We start from the raw sequence: 16,752 nt of genomic DNA, 5'->3' as shown, positions 1-16,752 counted from the left end.
TTCAGGACTCAATATCCGCTTCACGACTCAATAGCTCGTTCACGACTCAATAGCCCCTTCATGACTCAATAGCCCCTTCATGACTTAATAGCCCCTTCACACCTCAATAGCTCCTTCACGACTCAATAGCCCCTTCATGACTCAATAGCCTCTTAATGCCTCAATTCCACGAAGATGTCACAATCACAACTGAACAACACAACAGACACACACAGTGCATACATATACTGAGTGGACAAAGCATTAGACTGACCAGGTGAATCTAGGTGAAAACTATGATCTCTTATTGACATCACCTGTTAAATCCACTTCAATCAGTGTAGATGAAGTGGAGGAGACAGGTTAAATAAGGATTTTGAAGCCTTGAGACAATTGAGACATGGATTGTGTATGTGGGCAGAACTAAATATTGAAGTGCCTTTGAACGAGGTATGGTGGTATGTGCCAGGCGCACCGGTTTGAGTGTGTCAAGAACTGCAACGCTGCTGGGTTTTTCATGCTCATGTTTCCTGTGTGTCAAGAATGGTCCACCACCCAAAGGACATCCAGACAATTTTACACAACTGTGGGAAGCATTAGAGTCAACATGGGCCAGCATCCCTGTGGAACACTTTCGGCATCTTGTAGAGTCCATGCCCTGACAAATTGAGGCTGTTCTGAGGGCAAAAGGGGGTGCAACTCAATATTAGTAAGGTGTTCCTAATGTTTTATACACAGTGAACAATTCATAAAACTACACCAGAACATAAATTTTACCAATAGTTTGTTAAAACAGAGAGAAACGCATTTCTCGATTTCTGATTGGGTTGAGGTAGGCTTTTCATACAATAACAGTAAACCTCAAGAGATAACATAGTTTCTCTAGGTTTTTTATGTACCCAGTAGGTCCTGCAGGTCCTCTGGCACTGGCCTTTTAACTATCCCAGTAGCCTAAGACCAAGAGACATGGAGAGGCAGTCTTTAATGATTATGCCCCCAGCCTCTGGAATAGCCTGCCAGAGAACCTGAGGGGGGCCAAAACTGTGGACATATTTAAAAAAGATCTTAAAATCTTTTGTTTTTTATCTTATGTTTGTTGTGTAGTAAATATTTCAGCTTTTATTTTCATAGTTTTTTTCCCCTGTAAAGCCCAATGTGTTGCATTCCATGTCTGAAATGTTCTGTATAAATAAAGATTGATTTGATTTGGATGTATTTACCAGCTTTGAGCTAAAAGCTGTTAAGTTAATGTGATGCTATTCGTGTTAAAGTCTCAGTGAAGTGAAACTAGTAGTTAGTAAGCTAGGCTATCACCTCGTAAGATAGGTTTCCATTCAATTGGTGACAGATTTTCATGCGAATATTCTAAAATCAGTATAAAAACAATCATGTGCATTTTCCCACCTGAGATGTTTCAATCAAATTGACTTGTTGCTGATAACAGTCTGTGCATGACACCATGGTGCACATCAAAATAACTTTTGCAGTAAAATTCCCATGTACCTAATAAAAAAATGTAAATGCATTTCCATCGCATTTTTGCCAAAACATATCATCGCATGACTCCAAGATGACTTCGATATGATGGTTATTACATAAATCATTTTGCGTAAAGGGGTTTCACTGCCATTTCACGCATAATTCATTTTACTGACATAAAAAGATCCTACCTTGTCTAGTGCATTTAGTTTTGTTGACATCTGGAAAGTTTACCGGCCCTGTCATGACATTTTTTATCCTACATGTACTTTACTCACATAAAATGTTTGGATGGGAAACCTGGTTAGTGGGAGGAAAATATAATCTGCAATACTGAATGGCTGGTTGTTATCAACAACTGGGTCTGTGTTCCAAATGGCACCGTAGTCCCTATTCCCAATGAGTCCTGGTCAAACGTAGTGCACAACATAGGGTTCCATTTGGGACTCAGCCCTGGTTTTGTGAAAGGCCTACAAAAACACATTAAGACTGCCATTAGAATCATTTGATGACCTACGGCAACATGGAAAAGAGACATCTTGGCACGGAATAGGGCCCTTGCACAAATATACAACTGTGTATTTATTTGCAGTGTTAGTAAACTATTCCAAACAGAAGGCTTTTAATGGGTGAAAAAGGGAGCCCTTTTCCAAATCATTCAAAAGAAACGCCAGGGAGAAAGAGAGAGAGAAAAAGATAGAGAGAAAGGGGGAGGGAGGGAGGGAGAGACAGAGCGAGAGAAAGAGAGTGAGTGAGCGAGGGTGGGGGGGATGGAGGGAGGGAGAGAGAGAAAGAGAGAGAGAGGGAGAGACAGAGGGAGAGAAAGAGAGTGAGTGAGCGAGGGTGGGGGGGATGGAGGGAGGGAGAGAGAGAAAGAGAGAGAGAGGGAGAGACAGAGGGAGAGAAAGAGAGTGAGTGAGCGAGGGTGGGAGGGAGGGAGGGAGAGAGAGAGAAAGAGAGAGAGAGAGGGAGAGACAGAGGGAGAGACAGAGGGAGAGAAAGAGAGTGAGTGAGCGAGGGTGGGAGGGAAGGAGGGAGAGAAAGAGAGAGAGAGGGAGAGAGGGAGAGCTTTCTGCTGCAGCAACAAATATGCCTGCACAGTGCACATCTTATAGGCTTTGTCTGCTGCCCCTGCTTCGTCAGCGAACGGCTATAGAAATATTTTGGCAGCCTGCTCTTTGTTTTCATTTTCACAAAAGATATTGGGAGAGAGAGTGAGAGGTGGATGGGTGGTAGTGGTGGAGGAGCGTTGGGGGGGACAGAGCAGGAGGGGAGAGCAGGAGGAGAGGAGAGAGAGCATAGAGAGAGAGGGAGAGAGAGAGAGAAAGAAAGAAAGAGGAGACAGAGAGAGATGTGGAGGAGGTAAGAGATGAGATGAGGATAGAGGAGGGCAGGGTTTTCAGTCTGCCACTCTCAGTCCCAGACCCAATCTAAACAGCGGAAGGAAGCAGTAAATCAAACTAATGCACCCGCCTGGTAATTCAGAGCAGCAGCACCAGGGCGGAGTTTACAAAAACCGCTGCGGCGTCGGCTTTAATCAGAGCCAACGATCCAATAACACCGTCTCCCCCAATCAGAGTGTTTCCTGTCAGTCACACAAGACTGACTTTGACCAATCAGGCGCACCACACTGACTTGGCTGAGATTGGGTTGAATCCAGCTAGCGAATTACCCATCTGATTTAGAAAGGGGAGAAATTATTTTGAAAATGAACTTAAGCTCCTATTATTCTGGTCTGTGTCCCAAATGGCACCCTATTCCTTACATAGTGCACTACTTTTGACCAGAGACCTATGGGCCCTGGTCAAAAGTAGTGCACTATAAAGGGAATACGGTGCCAGTTGGGACACACATCTGTTCTGTAAGCTAGAGGAATGGGATGATAGATACTGTACATGGAATGAACAAATGCGTGTGCTCATTTGCGGTCAATTTTAGAATTTTGTAATGCTTGCCTGAAGAGGGTGCTCAAGGAACTACTCATTGAATAACATTCAGCCCTAAGTCACGACATAAGAGAAGGAATAAGCATGGTGGTTTGACGATGAGTAGCTTGCACACAGCCAGCAACAGCATATTAAGTAAATATTCAAAAGTACACTTGTCCTTGTCACATTCTCACTTAGGAAACGTTAGCAAGCAATCTGTGCTAGGTGCGAACACTGGACTGGCGCCATCTGATTCAGAGGGGTTGGGTTAAATGTGGAAGACACATTTGGGTTGAATGCATTCAGTTGTGCAACTGACTAGGTATCCCCTTTCCCTCTCCCTCATCCTTGATTAAAAAATAACAGCATTAATGTCTGGCCTATTACGTTACCGGGTTTATTTAGTTGATTTTCAGAAATCTGCAAAAAGTAAGAGAGTTGGTGCAGATCTGTCATTCAGACCGTGTGCTTTCATTCAGGATCATATAAGATTGTTGTTAGCTAGCTAAATTAGAATGTGTGTGACTAAAACCAGTGCAGCAAGTATTTTCGTGTATGAACAATTTCAGTCATCAGCGCATGCCATTTGCGGTTGAAATATACGGAATAGCCAATACATTTTGTTTTAAATAATAGTGTAATTTACATAATGTTTTCAGTAAGGAAAGATTGTCATAATAAGGGACAGACTCTTTCACTGCATTTCGCCCAGTGGGCGGGGCTATACGTCACAGTGAAAAGAGTGTGTCCAGCAATGGAATAACAAGCTCTCATTGCTAGATTGCCATAAAGCGTTTGTTTACATGACCGTTGACTGTTGTAAAGCACTGTAGTAAATCTACTCAATACTAATGCTGCCGCTCACATCTAGCGGTGACATTACGAACGGCAAGTTACTGCATTTCACTGCCTAGGTTGTGAACAGTTTCAGATTTACTTTGAGGCAGTTGAATAATTCAGCCCTTCTTGTTTATTAGTGTGCTTGTGGAGCTTGAGCACAGACAAGTCTGCATTCTCATCCACCGCCACAGATAGACACATCTTTAAGTTGTACCTAAGAAGGTACATTTACAGTTATATTTAGAGAGGATATTTAGCTTTTTGGTGGTTATCATGTAAACCATAAAATAAAATGTTCTTAAATAATGTACATTTTAATATTTAGTTAAGACATAATTGAGAGTATCTGTTAATCCTCTGTAACATACTTTGTTTTAAGAAAGCTTTGTTTTTCATTCCACCTATAAAAACAATATATTGGCAGATATATCTGTAATCGGTTACTTTTCACCCCCTAAAATCGGTATTGGATCCCAAAACCTCTATTGTCTCCAATACCTAAGAGGATGGTGTTTAATTACGGTGAATTTCTCGTGAATACCAGATCTTTTCATTTTTTTCATGAAAAACATGGTTCTGAAACCTATGACTTCTTTTGCAATATAGAAATCACAACCACATTGTTGGCATTCAAACACTTTGTTAATTACAACACCACACCAGGGATTGGCGTGAAATCTGTGCCAAAGCTGAACGACTCAAAACATGGAATGCACAACAAAAATAGAAGAAACATGGCATTTCAAGTTAAACTATTTTCAACTTGTACAAATGGAAAACAAGCAGCCCCAACTTGAAATTAGCCATTGCCAGAGGCTGTCTTTTGTAAGCAGAATCCAATAGGGGTACGGGTGGGGAGGGGTGCAATGCCATTTACTACAGCGAGTCAAAAAACAACAACATGTAAATGTGTTTCACTTTATCATTAGACCATTCAAACGACGATCCATAATGCATTATTCTAGGGTTGGGCGGTATCCCGATTTTCATACCGGGATACCGTTTCTATACAATACTGGAGTATACAGTATTACCGTAAGTGCACACAAGGGGTGCTATTAAAAAATAAAATAAAAACATTCTAAATTCCCAGCTATACAGTATAAACGGTTTATCAGCCTAGCCTAATACAGTATAAACGGTTTATCAGCCTAGCCTAATACAGTATAAACGGTTTATCACCCTAGCCTAATACAGTATAAACAGTTTATTACCCTAGCCTAATATAGTATAAATGGTTTATCACCCTAGCCTAATACAGTATAAACGGTTTATCACCCTAACCTAATACAGTATAAACAGTTTATCACCCTAGCCTAATACAGTATAAACGGTGTATCACCCTAGCCTAATACAGTATCAACGGTTTATCACCATAGCTGGGGAACGCAGTAGTACTGTAGTGTAGGAGCTGGGGAACACAGTAGTACTGTAGTATAGGAGCTGGGGAACGCAGTAGTACTGTAGTATAGGAGCTGGGGAACGCAGTAGTACTGTAGTATAGGAGCTGGGGAACGCAGTAGTACTGTAGTGTAGGAGATGGGGAACCCAGTAGTACTGTAGTGTAGGAGCTGGGGAACGCAGTAGTACTGTAGTATAGGAGCTGGGGAACGCAGTAGTACTGTAGTATAGGAGCTGGGGAACGCAGTAGTACTGTAGTATAGGAGCTGGGGAACACAGTAGTACTGTAGTGTAGGAGATGGGGAACGCAGTAGTAGTACCGTAGTGTAGGAGCTGGGGAATGCAGTAGTACTGTAGTATAGGAGCTGGCGATGCAGTAGTACTGTAGTATAGGAGCTGGAGAACGCAGTAGTACTGTAGTGTAGGAGATGGGGAACACAGTAGTACTGTGGTGTTGGAACTGGGGAACGCAGTAGTACTGTAGTGTAGGAGCTGGGGAACGCAGTAGTACTGTAGTGTAGGAGCTGGGGAATGCAGTAGTACTGTAGTGTAGGAGCTGGGGAACGCAGTAGTACTGTTTGTGTAGGAGCTGGGGAACGCAGTAGTACTGTAGTATAGGAGCTGGGGAACGCAGTAGTACTGTAGTGTAGGAGCTGGGGAACGCAGTAGTACTGTAGTATAGGAGCTGGCGATGCAGTAGTACTGTAGTGTAGGAGATGGGAAACGCAGTAGTACTGTAGTGTAGGAGCTGGGGAACGCAGTAGTACTGTAGTATAGGAGCTAGGGAACGCAGTAGTACTGTAGTGTAGGAGCTGGGGAACGCAGTAGTACTGTAGTATAGGAGCTGGCGATGCAGTAGTACTGTAGTGTAGGAGCTGGGGAACGCAGTAGTACTGTAGTGTAGGAGCTGGGGAACGCAGTAGTACTGTAGTATAGGAGCTGGGGAACGCAGTAGTAGTACCGTAGTGTAGGAGCTGACTGACTCGCTATGCATGTAGAACCAGCAGACCATTGGCAGCCGCGGTGCTACAACGGGGCCAATCAATAAAACCTCGTTACACTAATTGCGAGATTATAATCTCTGCTAGCTACTTTGGCTGCATATCCAAACAGTCACTCCATTAAGATAATTATTCCAGCTACTCTCTCTCTCTCTCTCTCTCTCTGTCTCTCTCCGTCTCTCTCCATCTCTCTCTCTCCATCTCTCTCTCTCCATCTCTCTCTCTCTATCGCTCTCTCTCTCTCCGTCTCTCTCCCTCTGTCTCTCTCTCTCTCCCGTCTCTCTCGCTCTCTCCGTCTCTCTCTCTCGCTCTTTCCGTCTCTCTCTCTCTCTCTCTCTCCGTCTCTCTCTCCATCTCTCTCTCCGTCTCTCTCTCTCTCTCTCTCTCTCTCTGTCTCTCTCTGTCTCTCCGTCTCGCTCTCCTGTCTCTCTCTCCCGTCTCTCTCTCTCCCCGTCTCTCTCTCCCGTCTCTCTATCTCTCTCTTGCCCCCCCTCTCTCAGACTGATTTTCCCAAACGTCTACTATGCTAAATTAATTCATATAACACATAAAAATGGAGTATAGTTAAGGTCATATGGAGAAAGTACAGTGCTTTTTAAAAGGCCCACTCCTTAATAAAAAAAAAAAATTATGATGGGGTTAGACAGTCGTAATAAGCTCATGAGGCATTTATAAAATACGTTTTCAAGAATCAGTGACTATATAATATGTACAGTATCAAGAATCAGTGGCTATATAATATATACACTATGAAGAATCATTGGCTATATAATATATACAGTGTCAAGAATCAGTGACTATATAATATGTACAGTGTCAAGAATCAGTGGCTGTATAATATATACAGTACAGTATCAAACATGTAAATGATAAAACAAAACCAGCTGTAAATATCAGAGTGGGCTTTTAATACAGAATTGCGACGGCATCTCTGCCTGAAATGGCTTATTTTCATCATATCTAGTTCTATTCAGTTCAGTGCAAGAGTCTTCAACTCAATGTCCACTGAGAAAGAGAGAAAGAGCACTCTCTGGGCCCTCCAGGAGCGAGCTACAATAGAAGTCAAGCTCGCAGGCATTTAGTCCAGTCTAGAGGTATCAGGGGAGGGTTGTCATGTCAGAGATACATCCCAAATGGCACCCTATTCCTTGTATAGCGCACTACTTTTGACCAGTGCATCTGTATAGGAAATAAGGTGCTATTTGGGACTCAGCCCATGTTGCCGGCTTGGGGCTGTATCGATCCGATGCCGGGAGACACCGGAGCAAAGGGAGACTCTGCGTTCGTCACTCGTTATGTACACTGTTGCCAAGACGATTGCGAGTGATCCCGGGCAGACAAATGGCTTGTTGAGGCCTGGCCAGAAGCCTGACCTTGTCTTTTAATCAGCCCTGTTCCGACTGTCAACAAAGAGAGGGAGAGAGAAGAGAAGAGAAGAGAGAGAGAGAGAGAGAGAGAAGAAAGAAAGAAAGAAAGAAAGAAAGAAAGAAAGAAAGAAAGAAAGAAAGAAAGAAAGAAAGAAAGAAAGAAAGAAAGGCGCAAGGTGAGGAGAAAGAGGAGAAAGGGGAGGGAAAGAGATAACTAGGGAGAGATAGATGAGACAGAGATAGAGAAAGAGAGCAAGAGAGAGAGAGAGAGAGAGAGAGAGAGAGCTAACTGGGGAGATGTAGTTGACGAGATAGGGGAAGGAGTGAACAAGAGAAAGGAGGAATGGAAGAGAGGAAAATATAACTAGGGAGGGATAGATAGAAACAGAGAGAAGGGAGAGAGCTAACTGGGTAAAAATAGATATGTAAAAGGAGAGAGAGGGGAGAGAGAGAGAGAGAGAGAGAGAGAGAGAGAGAGAGAGAGAGAGAAAGAGTGAGAGCGAGAGAAAAAATTAAGAAAGAGAAATAAAGAAAGAGAAATAAAGAGAAAGAGAGAGAGAAAAATAGAGAGAGAGATATACTGGGATAGAGCTACAGAGAAAGAGAGTGAAAGAGTGAAAGAGAGAGCGAAAGAAAGAGAGAGCTAACAGGTAGAGATGGATACAGAGTAAGAGTGAGAGAGAGAGAGAGAGAGAGAGAGAGAGAGAGAGAGAGAGAGAGAGAGAGAGAGAGAAAGAGAGCAAAGATTCTGTCAGACCTGGGCCTGACAGTAAATCTTAGTAAGACAAAAATAATGGTGTTCCAAAAAAGGTCCAGTTGCCAGGACCACAAATACAAAATCTGTCTAGACACCGTTGCCCTAGAGCATACAAAAAACTATACATACCTCGGCCTAAACATCAGCGCCACAGGTAACTTCCACAAAGCTGTGAACAAGCTGAGAGACAAGGCAAGAAGGGCCTTCTATGCCATAAAAAGGAACATAAAATTCGACATACCAATTAGGATCTGGCTAAACATACTTGAATCCGTTATAGAACCCATTGCTCTTTATGGTTGTGAGGTCTGGGGCTCGCTCACAAGCCAAGAATTCAGAAAATGGGATAAACACTAAATTGAGACTCTGCATGCAGAATTCTGCAAAAATATCTTGTGTTCAACGTAAAACACAAAATAATGCATGCAGAGCAGAATTAGGCCGATACCCGCTAATTATCAAAATCCAGAAAAGATAACACAAAGAAAAAACATGCATTTTCAAAAAAAAATTGTTCCATCATCTTTGAAATGCAAGAGAAAGGCCATTATATTGCTTAGGAGTCTAGGCACAATTTTGAGTCAAGGCGCATTACTGTTCAAAATGTTGTATTAAGTCTGCCCAAATGTGCCGAATTGGTCAACGCATACATTTTCAAGTACAAAACTATAGAGAACATGGTAATAAAAAATGTAAGTTTAAACACTCCCAGGAATGTCATAAATGATAGATAGCTAGCTTCGCTACAGAAAAGACACTAACCTTTACACAAATTTAGATGGGGGGTTGGGGGGGGGGGGGGGGCAGACACAACAGGGATTCAAACTGTAGAACCCAGTTCCTACATCTGAATATAAAAATAGATTTTATCAAATAAAACTATGCTACATTTTATCTCTGGGACCCTCAGGATGACAAATCAGAGCAAGATTACTGAATGTAAGTACATTGTTTACCTTCAGAGGTGAATGTATCAAACCAGTTGCCATGATAAAAGTTTTTTGTTGTTGTGCACTCTCCTCAAACAATAGCACGGTATTTTTTTCACTGTAGTAGCTACTGTAAATTGGACAGTGCAGTTAGAATTTAAGCTTTCTGACCATATAAGACATGTCCATGTCCTGGAAAATGTTCTGGTTACTTATAACGTCATGCTAATCGGGGGACACACCGATACCGTAGAGGTTAAATTCTACAACCACCTAAAAGGAAGCGATTCCCAAACATTCCTTAACAAAGCCATCACCTACAGAGAGACGAACTTGAAGAAGAGTCCACCAAGGAAAGCTTTGACTATGTACAGACTCAGTGAGCATAGCCTTGCTATTGACAAAGGCCGACCTGGCCGACCTGGCTCTCAAGAGAAGACAGGCTATGTGCAAACTGCCCACAAAATGAGGTGGAAACTGAGCTGCACTTCCTAACTTCCGGCCAAATGTATGACCATATTAGAAACACACATTTCCCTCAGATTACACAGACCCACAAAGAATTTGAAAACAAACCCATTTTTTGATAAACTCCCATATCTGTTGGGTGAAATACCACAGTGGGCCATCACAGCAGCAAGATTTGTGACCTGTTGCCACAAGAAAAGTGAAACCAGTGAAGAACAAACATCATTGTAAATACAACCCATATTTATGTTTATTTATTTTCCCTTTTGTACTTAAATTTTTTGCACATAATATGACATTTGTAATGTCTTTATTATTTTGGAACTTCTGTGAGTATAATGTTTACTGTTCATTTTTATTGTTTATTTCACTTTTGTTTATTATCTAGTTCACTTGCTTTGGCAATGTTAACATATGTTGCCCATACCAATAAAGCCCTTAAATTGAAATTGAAATTGAGAGTACTAACTGGGAGAGAGAGTGATGCTCTCAGCTAACTAGGGTCTGGTGGATGAGCATGGGAACAGTGGACATGCAGAAGAGCTGACCCCATTCCTTTATGACTCATCAGAGCGATGGAAGTGAAACCACAACTGCAGGTAGTGTAGTGGAGATTACTGTGCCTGATTAGCCATAGATATGGTACTGACATTACAGTGAGCTGCTGATCTAGACACTTTCAGACAGTTTGGAGGCGTCAGGTTCTTTTCCCTCCCAGAATCACTGACTCAAATGCTTTTCAATGCGGGGGGGGGGTATAAAAGGTTAAACGGGAACATCAAAACGGATAAGGAACAGATTGAGGATAGAGAAGTTAAAGCCAAAAAGGAGAGGATTGTGATTTTTAATAATAATAGGTAGGTTCTATATGATGAACTTCTATAGTATGAGAGTGTGCGCCCCCTAAAGGCTCCCCCTGAGTTTAGCTGTCTGTCACGTTCGTCGTATGGAGTGGACCAAAACGCAGCGGGAATGTAAGTGCTCATCTTCTTTATTTATAAAGAAACGTGATACAAAACACTTAAACAACACAACGACGAAAAAACTGTCTCGTAAGGACAAAATGACTATACAGAGAAACAACTACCCACAAATCCCATGACAAAAACACCTCTATTAAATAGGACATTCAATTAGAGGCAACGAGGAACAGCTGCCTCCAATTGAAGGTCAACCCAAAAACTATGCATAGAAATAGAACAAATAGAACGATCATAGAAATACACTAACATAGAACATAAACCAAAACACCCCGAAACACCCTAAACAAACACACCCTGCCACGCCCTGACCAAACTATAATAACAAACAACCCCTTTTACTGGTCAGGACATGACACTGTCAGACAGAAGGGGTGGGGAACCTGGTCATGTGGAAAATAGAGGAAGACAGTTTTTCAAATGAGTAGACCTTAACGTTGAGCAAATATAGTAGTACAACACAGAGGAAAGCTAAGTTCTCTCTCAGCCCTCTCACTCTCCCTCCTCTCCTCCATTCTCTGTCTCTCATACTCCCTATCTGTCTCTGTGTGTCACTAGACTGAAATATCCCTTACTGAAACATCTCACTTGACTGAAATAGCCCTTACTGAAACATATCATTAGACTGAAATATCCCTTACTGAAACACCTCACTAGACTGAAATATCCCTTACTGAAAAACCTCACTAGACTGAAATATCCCTTACTGAAACAGCTCACTCAACTGAAATGTCCCTTACTGAAACAGCTCACTCAACTGAAATATCCCTTACTGAAACAGCTCATTAGACTGAAATATCCATTACTGATACACCTCACTAGACTGAAATATCCCTTACTGAAATACCTCACTAGACTGAAATATCCCTTACTGAAACACCTCACTAGACTGAAATATCACTTCCTGAAACACCTCACTAGACTGAAACATCCCTTGCTGATACACCTCACTAGACTGAAATATCCCTTACTGATACACCTTACTTGACTGAAATATCGCTTACTGAAACACCTCACTAGACTGAGATATCCATTACTGATACACCTCACTAGACTGAAATATCCCTTACTGAAATACCTCACTAGACTGAAATATCCCTTACTGAAACACCTCACTAGACTGAAATATCCCTTACTGAAACACCTCACTAGACTGAAACATCCCTTGCTAATACACCTCACTAGACTGAAATATCCCTTACTGATACACCTTACTTGACTGAAATATTGCTTACTGAAACACCTCACTAGACTGAAATATCAATTACTGATACACCTCACTTGACTGAAATATCCCTTACTGAAACAGCTAACTCAGCTGAAATATCCCTTACTGATACACCTCACTTGACTGAAATATCCCCAACTAAAATATCTAATCTCCTCATCTTTATAAGTTAGAACAACAGTGCAGAGTGATATGATAGAGATATTTTGGGCCGGCTCAAAGGATTTAAATTGACAAGGACAAGTGCTTCCCCCTGCTTTGTATGGCAGCGAGGCATTACAATGAAATTCAACAAATCCCCCAGCTCAAACCCAACCTTATGGCAACCCATGTGTTTTACTCCAGCTGTGGAACAATGCACTGCACTGTACTACAATACACCCGTTCGTGCATTCAGTCCTATTTTCTCATGAATCTCATTGGAACTCATTTTGTTGAGCCTCCTTTCTCAAATCCAGTACTCAGGGTCAACAGCACTACTGGTTAGGTTTTCATTCTTCCCCTCTAATCAGAGGCCAATTCTGGCCAATTCAGAGTTGAGATGCAACTCAGCATACGCAACTCAGACGTAATCCTTATTTTATGTGGGAGACAACGTGAAAATGTAAGTTAAGCGTGATGATCTCAAGTCTGAATACCACCCAATGTGAGTGGACTCTCTGGCCAATCATAAATGAATTAACTACCAGCTATGGAACAAAAAAACAGCAGTACTCTGGACCTTGGTGCTAGGATTCCAATACCCCTGAATGTAGGACATCAGCTTTGTTTACAGTCCACCGTGAGACCTTATCAAATTATAGGAATGTCTGGGCCTGTTCTAGTCAAGGAAGCAGGTGTTCCATCAACAAAAAACTAAATGTTGGACTCACCTGATTTGGGGAGAGAAACTCCTGGTTATTTTCATTCATGTACATGTTGTCACCATCAAACTGGGAGGAGAAACAGAGAAACAACGGGGGACAAATCAGTCAGCAAATAGAAAAAACAGTCAGCACATAAAAAAAACTGTCAGCACTAGGAATGCACTAGCATTCAGTGAACTTTCAAATAATTCCCAGGTTTTCCCGAAATCCTGGTTAGAGGATTCCCAGAATCAGGAGGGAATAGGCAGGACATCCGGAATCCTCCAACTAGGATTTCTGGAAAAAAACGGAATTTATCGAAATTTTGCAACCCCTGGTCAGCACATAGAAAAAAACAGTCAGTGCATAGAAACAGCCTGAAAGAGTTCAATTACTCCGTAGTAGTTGCCTTTAAACCACACTGGCTTAGTGGCTCTCATGGACGTCAGTAATTACAGTTCATTAGAGCCCCATATAATTAGACCAGTCAGACTAGTGAAACTCACACTGCTCCGCTTGCCCACAGCAGCCCCAGTGTGTGTGTGTGTGTGTGTGTGTGTGTGTGTGTGTGTGTGTGTGTGTGTGTGTGTGTGTGTGTGTGTGTGTGTGTGTGTGTGTGTGTGTGTGTGTGTGTGTGTGTGTGTGTGTGTGTGTGTGTGTGTGTGTGTGTGTGTGTGTGTCTGACTCGGCTGTGACTTGGTCTGCAATGTGTGTCACGCGAGGTGTCAACGGGGAGGGATACGCCGGAGCGCTCATCACACCAGCGCAAGCACAACAAAACACAGAGCGCCAGCCAGAGGTCCCTACGGAGGCCAAGAGGTCACAACGGCCCATTAGCACTTTCACACTCCACCAGAGAAAAAAAAGGCCTGCCAGAGAGAAGCCGTGAGACAAGCAGGGCAACCCTCCATCGGACCGGGGCCGGGGTGGGCGAATGGGAGCGTGCCCCTGAGCAAAGGGGGATGGTGGGTGGTGGGTGTGGTTGGTTGGTTGGGTTGGGGAGGGCGAGAGAGGTTGGCTGGGGGGTTGGCTGGGGGGTTGGCTAGGGGGTTGGCTGGGGCTGATGGTGTCTGTTCTTGCTGTTGCAGTGATTAACACTCGGGTCACAGCCAGAGACTGTGGCTTGGCATGCCTCACACCTCCCAGAGGCCTCTCTGTTCTGTCTGCCACTAGTTGGCACTCTGCGTTTATGAGAATGCAAAACATACGAGGAAAAGTCAGCCAACAGGGCCTGCAGAGCCGCAACGGCTGTACAGTAAGGTCCTCACATTGACATGAGTTGGATCAAAAAAATTATTCTCACTGATATACAGTAGGCTTTACTGATATAGCCTAAACCAGTATACTGACAGTAGGCTTTACTGATATAGCCTAAACCGGTATACTGAGAGTATTCTTTACTGATATAGCCTAAACCGGTATACTGACAGTAGGCTTTACTGATATAGCCTAAACCGGTATACTGACAGTATTCTTTACTGATATAGCCTAAACCGGTATACTGACAGTAGGCTTTACTGATATAGCCTAAACCGGTATACTGACAGTATTCTTTACTGATATAGCCTAAACCAGTATACTGACAGTAGGCTTTACTGATATAGCCTAAACCGGTATACTGACAGTAGGCTTTACTGATATAGCCTAAACCGGTATACTGACAGTATTCTTTACTGATATAGCCTAAACCGGTATACTGACAGTATTCTTTACTGATATAGCCTAAACCGGTATACTGACAGTAGGCTTTACTGATATAGCCTAAACCAGTATACTGACAGTATTCTTTACTGATATAGCCTAAACCAGTATACTGACAGTAGGCTTTACTGATATAGCCTAAACCGGTATACTGACAGTATTCTTTACTGATATAGCCTAAACCAGTATACTGACAGTATTCTTTACTGATATAGCCTAAACCAGTATACTGACAGTAGGCTTTACTGATATAGCCTAAACCAGTATACTGACAGTATTCTTTACTGATATAGCCTAAACCAGTATACTGACAGTAGGCTTTACTGATATAGCCTAAACCAGTATACTGACAGTATTCTTTACTGATATAGCCTAAACCGGTATACTGACAGTAGGCTTTACTGATATAGCCTAAACCGGTATACTGACAGTAGGCTTTACTGATATAGCCTAAACCGGTATACTGACAGTATTCTTTACTGATATAGCCTAAACCGGTATACTGACAGTAGGCTTTACTGATATAGCCTAAACCGGTATACTGACAGTATTCTTTACTGATATAGCCTAAACCAGTATACTGACAGTAGGCTTTACTGATATAGCCTAAACCGGTATACTGACAGTATTCTTTACTGATATAGCCTAAACCAGTATACTGACAGTAGGCTTTACTGATATAGCCTAAACCGGTATACTGACAGTAGGCTTTACTGATATAGCCTAAACCGGTATACTGACAGTATTCTTTACTGATATAGCCTAAACCGGTATACTGACAGTAGGCTTTACTGATATAGCCTAAACCGGTATACTGACAGTATTCTTTACTGATATAGCCTAAACCAGTATACTGACAGTATTCTTTACTGATATAGCCTAAACCAGTATACTGACAGTATTCTTTACTGATATAGCCTAAACCGGTATACTGACAGTATTCTTTACTGATATAGCCTAAACCAGTATACTGACAGTAGGCTTTACTGATATAGCCTAAACCGGTATACTGACAGTAGGCTTTACTGATATAGCCTAAACCGGTATACTGACAGTAGGCTTTACTGATATAGCCTAAACCGGTATACTGACAGTAGGCTTTACTGATATAGCCTAAACCAGTATACTGACAGTAGGCTTTACTGATATAGCCTAAACCGGTATAGTGACAGTATTCTTTACTGATATAGCCTAAACCAGTATACTGACAGTAGGCTTTACTGATATAGCCTAAACCGGTATACTGACAGTAGGCTTTACTGATATAGCCTAAACCGGTATACTGACAGTAGGCTTTACTGATATAGCCTAAACCAGTATACTGACAGTAGGCTTTACTGATATAGCCTAAACCGGTATACTGACAGTAGACTTTACTGATATAGCCTAAACCGGTATACTGACAGTATTCTTTACTGATATAGCCTAAACCAGTATACTGACAGTAGGCTTTACTGATATAGCCTAAACCGGTATACTGACAGTATTCTTTACTGATATAGCCTAAACCAGTATACCGACAGTAGGCTTTACTGATATAGCCTAAACCAGTATACTGACAGTATTCTTTACTGATATAGCCTAAACCGGTATACTGACAGTAGGCTTTACTGATATAGCCTAAACCGGTATACTGACAGTAGGCTTTACTGATATAGCCTAAACCAGTATACTGACAGTAGGCTTTACTGATATAGCCTAAACCAGTATACTGACAGTAGGCTTTACTGATATAGCCTAAACTGGTATACTGACAGTAGGCTTTACTGATATAGCCTAAACCGGTATACTGACAGTAGGCTTTACTGATATAGCCTAAACCGGTATACTGACAGTATTCTTTACTGAT

General features: G+C 42.1%; 1 protein-coding gene across 5 annotated transcripts in view; it reads right to left on the bottom strand.

The window, feature by feature from the left end:
- LOC106583657 (TOX high mobility group box family member 2) overlaps positions 1-16,752 on the bottom strand; it is a 227,539-nt gene that overhangs the window by 96,239 nt on the left and 114,548 nt on the right. For all 5 annotated transcript variants that reach the window (XM_045705771.2, XM_045705770.2, XM_014168098.3 and 2 more), the window contains one exon: positions 13,230-13,289. In XM_045705771.2, coding sequence (XP_045561727.1) covers positions 13,230-13,289 — 60 coding nt within the window. The remainder of the gene's footprint in view (positions 1-13,229; positions 13,290-16,752) is intronic.

The sequence above is a fragment of the Salmo salar genome, chromosome 22 (assembly GCF_965601325.2).
Source record: "Salmo salar chromosome 22, fSalSal1, whole genome shotgun sequence".
Lineage (NCBI taxonomy): Eukaryota > Metazoa > Chordata > Actinopteri > Salmoniformes > Salmonidae > Salmo > Salmo salar.
Note: the sequence above shows the minus strand (reverse complement) of the source record. Positions and strands in the feature narration are given on the sequence as shown.